Below are 10,104 nucleotides of genomic sequence, written 5' to 3'. Positions count from 1 at the left end.
TTTTACAAGAAAGTGTGACCAAGAGCCCAGCAGTGTACCTTTGGAGCTCAGATGAGACCTTTGCAAGTGGGTGGGCCACATGTCTGAGGACTCTCTAGGAAGAAGCCATAAGGGGCAGCAGTCCTGATTGTACACCCCTCCGCCACACACACACTTTCATCTGCCTGTCTAGCCCTGTCTTCTTATGGAGATCGTGAGCCCCACACCAGACTGGAGGATCAATTTGCAAAGAAAAAAAGACTGAGTGATTTCCAAAGTCATCTTTTCAATGTGTCCTCATACATTCCTCAACATCTCTTATGCTGAGTGCTGGGGAAGGGCATAACTCTAATTTCACCTTTGGTGACCTTGACCTAGAGCAAACCATCCAAAGCCCCCTCCCTGGCTTCACTAGAAGAAAGTTCTGTGATTTCACTGACCTATCCACTGTTTTCTTTTTTTTATGAGCAGAATATATTTATTGAGAGAAAGAAAGCTCCTGTCCAAAAGAGGGACAGGAGGGGGGCCTGAGCGGGTAGTTTCCCTTATCCACTGTTTTCTGTTCTTTGTGAATCTACCTGTTTTAGCTAAGAGGCCTCCAAGATTGAGGCCAGACTATGATAAGTACTCTTTCCCATTACTGGTCAGCTCTGAGGCAAGCCACATAGGAGTGGGGGAAACTACATGAGGGAAACTTTAAAGCCTTAGGATTTTAAAGCCCAGGAGAATTCTGCCCCAACTGCGCATGGTCAATGGAAACCCCAATAACACTAATGTTAAGATCTACTGATTCATATTTATCTGCTTTGAATGAGACAATGAATTTCCTTCTACGGCCAAAGTTGAAATTCTCTATTAACTGGTATTTCCCTGCCAGTGTATCTATTTGATATTACCCTGGAGGGGAGCAATTAATAATGGAAACAAATTTTCTATGGTTGACAGCATGACCTGACTTAAACATTTTAATCCAGAGAATGAGTATCTTTCTACAACTAGAATTTTTATTAGCAATCCATTTGTACCTCAGTTTCTGGAGAAATGAAAATTCTTATTAGGGCTAAGAGATGGTGGGTTCTGACCAGGTGTTTGATATCTTATCTGGGAGAAGAGGTAAGAACAAAGCACTTAGAGGAATGTTGGGAGGAGTGTATTAAGAATGAGTATGGAAGACACAAAGGGCAATGGCAGGGTTACATCAATGGGATTTCACACAGCAGATTTATTTTCCTCCCAAGACCAATCCCTCTTCCTCATGAGAATCAAAATTTCAAAGAGTAATGCACCTAGCTAAACCTTTTCCTTCCCAGACTCGAATGTAGTTAAAGGGAAGCCATATGACAGAATTCTAACCAACTGGTGTAGCCAAACGTGTCAGGGAGACCTCTGCTTTCATGATACAGACATTATACCTTGTTGACAGCCTCTTTCTTCTTCTTCTTCTGAGGTTTGGCAACCACCTTGCAACTACAAGGTAAGAAGTCAAAGACCAAGAATGAGGATGGTAGGAAAGAAATGCCTAAGAGTTCTGATGCCTATTGATACTACGGAGGCAGTCCTGGAGTGCCTCTCTCCCAGGTTTCTTATTCAGCCCTTCACTATTTGGGGAGTTTTCTGTTATTTGCAGTCAGGTGCACACAAACCTCAAACATCAATATCCAAGAACAATGAGATGGAAAGGGATGAGGACGATTCTGGGGAAAAGGAAGAGTAAAGACTGAAGTGAAGAGCAAGTAGGGTAAATAGAACCAACCACAGAATGGGCCTAAAATATAGCATAGCTCTTTCCTGCAGAAAAGACAGAAGCCCTGATGAATAGAATAAATGTGGCATTAGGTGTGACTAAAGGCCCAATGCTTAAATCAGCTATACAAAATTGAACTCTGTCCTTCTGTGCTGTAATTGCTAGTATGAAAGTGCACCCCTAGACATTAAAGCTGGATATTTTGCATCCTACAGAGAGGAGAATGGAACAGATTTAGAATCAATTTAGCATTTCTCCTCCAATCCACTTGGAGGAGTTCCCACTGAGAACTCATACACCTCATCCTCTTCACAGACATATCTAAAAAAACCTGAGAGGAAAAATAAGTAGAAACACTGGGGAGCCAGCTCTGACTCCTGCATATGCTACTTGGAAATTAAACCATGCTTGCTGCAAGCAGAGCACATACAGGCCACGACCCATGGAAAGTGCTGGACTGATCAATTATTAAGAATGCACAGGCAACAGCAATAAGTAAGTGAAGCAAATGCAATGGGGATGTAAATCAATACCCAAGTGTATGTCCCTCAACATAAGGATGCAGCCTCTCACATAAGAGCAAACAACATGCAGCACAACATGCTCCAGTAGTTCATAGTCCAGGCCTACAGGGCCGGTCAGTCCCAAGATGCTGGTCTGACATAGTAAAATGGTTTCTTCAAGGTCATCATGGTGAGCATCCATGTGTTGGCTCAAAACTGATAGAGAAAAAATAATGGGACATGGGCTGCAAACAGGAGCAAGAAATGGGACAGTCACGAGCAGACTCATGGGGGCAGACTTGCAGCTTTCACTCTGTTGAACTTTAATTTCATTTTCTTTTCCAGCAAAGTAAGTGCAACTGTCTTTAGTATGATTCAGTAACATAGCAGCAAATTTTCAAGAATCAATAAATAAGGACATTGCCATGCCAGTACCCCTTTGTCCTTTGGACTCAAGGTTTCACCTGTGTTCTGAAGTTACAAACATCAGCCTTGAGCAGAAGGGGTCAAAGCTTCTCCATTCAGCACTTGTTTTCCATGTTATCATATAAACCACATCATTTACACCCACCCACATGCCCCACAGCAGTTAGCAAACTCATTAAGAAACACAGCTTGAAACTCGTATGGGATTAAAGCTATAAAATGTCTATCATTGATGGTTTTGCTTTTAAAAAAAATGTTTCATCCTTCTTCCCCTCCTTTCAAACAAAGTGTTTCTGCTGCTGCCAGTGCATGATCTGTCACTGGTATCATAATGCATCATTTGTTTATTTCTTTTAAAATGATATAGTCAATGTTTTTTTCAAAATAATCGCCACTTTGTTGCTAATTAAACATGATGGATTCAGGGTCCTGGTTTGCCATCTGGGCCATGTGTCTCAGAACATCCTTTTTGGTGATGATGCCAAGAAGTCTCCTGCAGTGGAAAGAAAATCAGAGATCAGCCTTGCAGCATGGACCCACACCTTTCCATCAGCCCCAGTGCCTTTCCACCTGAGCACAGGGTTAGGTGAGGTTTCCCAGCATCCCTCATGGTTGGGAAAGGTCCGTGGACTCAGTTCTGGCCAAATGACCTAGAGGTGAAGGTGACAGATGCTACTCTCAGTTCTTCTGCACATCTCATTTGGTAGCCAGAGGCAGAGAAGACAGTGATGCAGAGAGGACAGACTGAGGGACAACTGATTTAAAAAAAAACAGGTCTATCCATGCCAGACTGTGTGGTCAAGAGCCTACACCTGCAACTCACAAATGCTATGAGCTATAAGAAAAAGAAAGCTGTACTACATTAGGCCACTGAGATTGCAAGCGTGTTCATTACAGCCGTAAGCTTATAATGACTAATACACCCTCCTAACTTCAAGACTATAATCAATTTAAAAAGTGCTTATGAGCCTGGCATGGTGGTGCACGCCTGTAATCCCAGCACTGGAGAGGATGAGGCAGAAGGATCACTGTGAATTCAAGGCTAGCCTGGATTACGTAGCAAGTTGAAGGTCAGCCTGAACCCCAGAACAAGACCCTGTCTCCCCCCCAAAAAATGAAAGAAGTGCTGATGTAAGCCACTGTCAAAATTTAACCACACCAAGAAATTCCAAGTAGAAGGAATTTTAAATGTAAAAAAATTAAGTGTGGGCCGGCCAGATAGATCAGCAGACTGAAGCACCTGCTTAGGTAGAGCGCAGCGACCGGGGCTCAATCCCCGCCTGCGTGCTGTGCAGGCCCTACCCCGGGGCACACTGAGACAGGGATTGAGACTGAGCATGGTGGTAAGTGCCTATAATCCCAGTGCTTGGAAGGCTGAAAACAGGAGGATCACTACCAGTCTGATCTGGTCTACCCAGTAGACCCTGTAGACCCTGTACTAAATATTTTTTTAAAAAATTAAGTATAAGATAAAATCGATTCTATTTGTAATTCGATTTTACTGGAAGGATAAAGTTAAGCATTTACCTCTGGTCATATATGCAAGTTACCTCCTCTTCCACAATTCCATTGGCTTCAATTTATAAAAACAATGTGACTTTTGCCAGTGTCTGTTGCATAGGACCCCCTCAGCTATGTACCACCCAACCCCTAGGAGCACCAGTCACAAACACCACAGTGCAACAGTGCTCTCAATTCCGTAGTGCCCATCTGTACAACTGTCCACAGCAACCTTTGATATATTGTTTTATTAAGCACTGCAATGAAAACCACAGGAACAAATCATGCCTCGCAGGCAAAGTGTAAGGTTTGATAGAAGATGACGTACATGACTTCTTTGAAATGTAAATTCTATTGGCAAATATGTTTGCAAACAACTGTTCAGTGTACCGCCATCACACCAAGAAAAGGAGAATCAGGAAGCAACTATAACAGTCTCACATAGGAATACTATATAGCTATCAAAATGACAGGCTTCAGAGGACCAACAGTAATAGGTCCACACCTGTAATCCTAGCTACTTCAGAGGCTAAAGCAGATCCTAGATGGCAAGTTTAAGTCCCACCTGGGAAACCTAGTAAGGGCCTGGGGATATAGATTGGTGCAAAAGTCCCGAGTCTAATCCCCACTGGTACTCACAAAAAAAAGACAGGTTATACTCTATGTCAATGTAAAATGATGATATACAAAAAAAAAAAAAAATTCAGAAAACACAACTGTAATACCCTGTCATCTTTTAAAGTTAAAAATACCAAAATGCACCTTTTACGAATAGTCATAAGAGGTGACACAAGTATTCCAAAGGGTATTCATATCAGTTACACCTGGTGAGAAAGTCAGGCTGTAATTCACACTTCTGTTTATTTGATCACATTTCACCTTGCACAACCTTGAAAATGTGATTTATTCCTTGTGTTTTCTTCCCCAGTTCTCGTCCTAGTTAGACAGGTGATAGAAAATACTGCCCCAGGGGCCAGGGAGATGACTCAGTGGAATAAGCGCTTCCCTGGCAAGCGCAGGGGCTGAGTTCAATCCCGGGTTTCACCAAAAAAAGAAAAGAAAAGAAAGTATTTCCTAAGATAAAAAGATCTCCCAGAGTAGTTTAGCAGATACAAAAAAGTTAATATATTAGGGCTGGTGAGATGGCTCAGTGGTCTAAAGCACCTACTCAGAACAAGCTTAGCAAAGCACAGGGACTGCGGTTCAATCCCCAGCACCACATGCCAGCCAGCCCCGCCCCCTGGTGGGCTGAGCTGGCCACACACACACACACACACACACACACACACAAAAATAAATAAAATTTAATAAATAAAATTTAAAAAAAAAGAAAAAGAAAATACTGCCCCTTCCCCTCCATCTAAGGGGAGCATCTTTAGGAGAGAGGAAAACAGCAAAAGGGGGCCTTTAAAAGCAGACTAGGGGCTGGTGAGATAGCTCAGCAGCCTAAAGTGCCTGCTTAGGCAAGCTTAGGCAATTTCAGGGACCACAGTTCGAATCTAGGTACCACATGCCATGCCAGCCCCACCCCCAGGGGCAGGCTGAGCTGTCCACAAAATAAGTAAATAAATAAACAAACAAACAAATAAAACAAAAAGAAACAAAAAGCAGGCTAAACGGCAGTGGGGGGGTGCTTGCTTGATTGCTAGCTTGACGAGAGTACAGAGAAGTGCAAAGGGGGACACAGCCAGGAACCAGGGGATTGTTTCCTCGGGCTGTTTGGGATATTTCAACTTTAGCCATGGCCATGCCTTACTTTAAACAGCTGTCTAAAATGTATCACAGTACAATAAAACTGGAGACACTCCAGAAAACAAGATGCTGCTCAACAAAACTTTTGTGTTGAATCTGAGTCTTTTTATTAAACACCCAAGTTGCAGTAACAAAATACCATAGCTGAGGTGGCTTAAATAACAGAAATTTAGATTTTTAGTGTCAGATCAAGGCGTTCACATGATCACTGGCTCCAAAGGCCACAGTCCTTGGGCTACAGAATGACAGTGCCACCTCTTGCTGTGTCTGTATGTGGCTTCTTCTCTGATCTATGTATTCCCTTCGTTTCTCCCTCTTCTTAGGAAGACATCAGTCCCATAGATTTAGGGCCCATACTAATAGGCGCATTTAACATGAATTGCCTCCTTAAAGGACTACATCCCAACAGTCACATGGAAGGCTAAGGCTTCCACCAAGGAATCTAGAGGTGGGGACACAATTCAGTGCATAGTAGTTCTTCAAATACCTCTGCATCGAACAGCTGCAAAAGGACAATGCCCTCTGAGTGCTGCCCTTTCTGCAGCAGGTAAAATTCCAGAAGATGTATGTGTAAGAACCAATTTATACTACCTAGCTCACTCCACAAATGTTGCTATAATCCTGAATGACACCTAAAGGAACCATATGCCACCAGTCTTCTTTGTAGTGAAATGCAGGGACCTGCCAGTTAGCTCAGTTGTTTAAGTGCCTGCTTAAGCAAACGCAGTCAGGTGCAGGATACTGTGGCTTGATCCCCAGATCCTCATGCCTTACCAGACCTGCCCTTAATGCATCCTGAGCCAGCCAAGAAAAAAAAATCCTTCTGTAGTGAAATGCCCACTTGGCCCAGGAATGTGACTATGTGAGTATGATCATGGCTGAAGGAATCCGGACCCTGCAAAGGCTCTGGTTGCCTCGCTGCTAAGTTCAGCAGGTGGCTCCTGAAAGCTTCTCCATCCTGATTTGCCTTAGCTGCTTGGGGTCAACTGCATAACAAGGGCAATTACATTCCCTCAGTGAGAGGTCAGCATTTTCTCAGGGCGCTCTTCCCAGGGCTTGGCCAAATCACCTGTTTCTGTGGAAGCTTCAGTGAGCGCCTGGCTCATTACAGCTGTCCTTCACCCTGGAAGCTCACAAGAGCAGCCCAGATCTGTGGACCTGCAGCACAATGGAGGCTCAGAGACCCAGGGAAAGAAAAGAGGCTTCCTCCTGGGATCCAGGTCTGATACATTTTGTCTTTGCATTGATGATGCTAATTAATTTCAAGGGAGCAGTAAATACACAGGGGAGGTGGCTCTCACATTGAGAAGGGCTACTGTGTAAAAGCAAACAGGCACCCCCAGGGAGGTCCCTCCTGCACAACTGTAGAGGTGAACAGCCCTTGCCACTATCATATCACTTTTACAAATCAACTGAGCTCATCACAATTCTTAACCAAGGACGACTATCTAACACCAGCTCTCCAGAACTTTTAATATCACTCCTACTGGGAGCTTTCAAATAAGAGTAGTCTAAGCAGAACATTGTAGCACATGACTGTAATTCTAGCACTCTGGGAGGCTGAGGCAGGAGGATCGTGAGATCAAGCCCATTCTGAGCAACCTAATGGGGCTGTCTCAAAATAAAAAATGAAAAGGATTGAGGGATGTAGGTCAATTTGAGGGCCTCAGATTCAGTCTCCAGGGGAGAGACAGAGAAAGAGGGCAGGATGGAGGAAGAGAAAAAAGAAGGGAGGAAAGTTGGGACAGGGACAGGGACAGGGACATGGACAGAGACAGAGACACAGAGACAGAGACAGAGACAGAGACAGAGACAGAGACAGAGACAGAGAGCGACCCTATATGGGTACACACACACCATGCTATCAGAACGGAATACAGAAGTTCCCGCATGGCCCTGCATCCTCAGGATGTCACTGCACAGGTTTCCCAACATGTTAGGAGTCTGGATCCTTAGAGATTGCTGCTGCATCCCTTCTCACTGCCCCCGATCTACCCCGCACTCTTACTGAAGGCTGCTGTATGGATGGCATTGATATCCTCTGGGGCCTGTGACTCATACCCAAAGCTTTTGATGGCTCCCACTCAGCACAGCTCTGCCTCTGGCAGCTGATCATGCTTTAAGAAATAGGACACCTTGGGGCTGGGGAGATGGCTCAGTAAAATAAGCACTTATCTGGCAAGCACAAGGGCCTGAGTTCAATCCCCAGTTCTGCAAAAAGAAAAAAAAAAAAAAAGAAAGAAAGAAATAGGACACCTGGAAGAAGCCAGGATGGGGCTGACTCTCCATCCAATTCCCTTTAACCTTGAGTAGCGCTTTGCCCCTTAGGGAACTGTATCTTTATCTCAAATATACAGAGAACCTAACTGAGCCAATCAGTAAATGTAGTGCACCCACATGGTGGAGTGTTATTCAGCCATAAACAGGACAAAGCACTGGTATGTGCTACAACATGGGTCAATCTTGAAAGCATTATTCTAAGTAAAGGCCATATTCAGGATGATGCCACTTACACAGTATCCAGAACAGGCAAATCCTTAAAGGCAGAAACTAGATTAGTGGTTGCCAGTGGCTGGGGGAGGGTGGGGCAGAAGTGACTGCTCAGAATGGGGATTTGTGGGGAAGAGATGGAAAATGTCCTGGAATTAGAACAAGCCAATGGTTACACAATCTTATGAAGTGTACAATGCAAGAGAGTGGATTTGATGGTTTGTGGATTATATCTCAATAGGAAGGGAGGTGGGAGGGAAGAAGGGGACAGACTAAATTAAACATAGGGTTACCACATGACTCAGCTATTCCATTTCTAGGTATATACCCAAGAGAAATAAAAACATATGTCTACACAAATCTTCTACCTGAATCCTCTTTGTAACAGTATTATTTATAATAGCCCAAAGTGGAAACAACCCAAATGTCCATCATAGAAGACTGAATAAACACAATGTGGTCGAGCCATACAATGAAAGATTGTTCAGTTATAAACAGAGTGAAGTAACATGGATGAATCTGGAAAATACTACAGCAAGTGAGAGGAGCCAGACACAAAAGACCACACAGTATATAGCTGCACAACACATGGCTGGGGCATGTCCAGAGAGGCCAAGCTACAGAGATCAGGAGTAGACTAGTGGTTGCCAAGGGGTGTGGTAGAAGGAGATGATGGCTAGAGGCTATAGAGATTCTTTTAGAGTGATAGAAAAGTTCTAAAGTTGATGGTGTGTTAATGAATGCACAATACATTTCCTACTGAAAAACCAAATTATGCATTTTAGGAAGTTATAAAATGAAGAATTAAATCAGTAAAAAATGCCAGGCTTCATGGGCTACCCAAAGTTCCACTCACATTCAGAGGCTAAGAAGCTGTTGATGGCAACAATGAGCAGGTAGAAGAGTTCTACCTGACCTCTGTCAGAAAGCAGAATTGGGGCCAGCAAGATAGCTCAGTGGACTATGCTTAGACAAGCTTAGGCAAGCTCAGAGACCACAGTTCAATCCCTGGTACCACATGCTGCACCAGTCCCACCCCCAGGGTGGGCTGAGCTGGCCAGAGTCCAGGCGTAGTGGTGCACACCTGTAATTCCAGTGCTGGGGAGGCTGAAAGCAGAAGGATCATCACAAGTCTGAACTGCATAGCGAGGCCCTACAATGACTAAATACATTAAAAAAAATTTTAGAAAGAAAGCACAATTGCAAAATGAAGGGCAAGAGAATAGATGGAAGTGTAAAAATGTGAACATTAGCAAATATTGGCATTTGGGTTGCCTATTCAAAATTTTTTAAAAAGGAACAGTTATAAGGCCAGCAGCTCATGTTTACACAATATGCCACTCTTGTGGCCATGATGAGGAGAAAAATCAATCTGAGAAGGAGTGAGCAGGTGGGCCCACAGGGCACTGTTGGATGTGCTTAGACTAGGGATGGGAAGGCCTTCACAGCTTGCAAGGCAGCTAGCAGGCAGTCTCTCCACTTAAACGCCTCTTTCGTCTTCTACCATCTCTTTCCTATTGGAAAGCCTATCTCAGGACATTCTGTACTGCAGTGCCTGCCTTGCATGACACGATATGCACTAGGTTATGTCCATATACCTTAAAAAATGACAAGATCCTGAGCTGGGGAGATAGCTCTGTAGAATAAGCACTTGCCTGGCAAGCGCAAGGTCATAAGCTCAATCCCCAGTACCACAAAAAAAAAAAAGAC

General features: G+C 43.9%; 1 protein-coding gene across 4 annotated transcripts in view; it reads right to left on the bottom strand.

The window, feature by feature from the left end:
* Positions 1–531: 531 nt before the first annotated feature.
* Clcn4 (chloride voltage-gated channel 4) overlaps positions 532–10,104 on the bottom strand; it is a 77,527-nt gene continuing 67,954 nt past the window's right edge. For 3 of the 4 annotated variants that reach the window (XM_023719532.1, XM_004635024.2, XM_023719534.1), the window contains exon 13: positions 2,519–3,145. In XM_023719532.1, the coding sequence (XP_023575300.1) occupies positions 3,055–3,145 (91 nt within the window). In that variant the 3' untranslated portion in view covers positions 2,519–3,054. Of the gene's footprint in view, positions 3,146–10,104 lie in introns of all 4 variants that reach the window. The other variant, XM_023719535.1, reaches the window with a different exon arrangement.

This window comes from Octodon degus, unplaced genomic scaffold (genome assembly GCF_000260255.1).
Source record: "Octodon degus isolate 3935 unplaced genomic scaffold, OctDeg1.0 scaffold00069, whole genome shotgun sequence".
Taxonomy (NCBI): Eukaryota; Metazoa; Chordata; class Mammalia; order Rodentia; family Octodontidae; genus Octodon; species Octodon degus.
The sequence above is the reverse complement of the archived record's forward strand: the minus strand, read 5'-3'. Positions and strand labels throughout refer to the sequence as shown.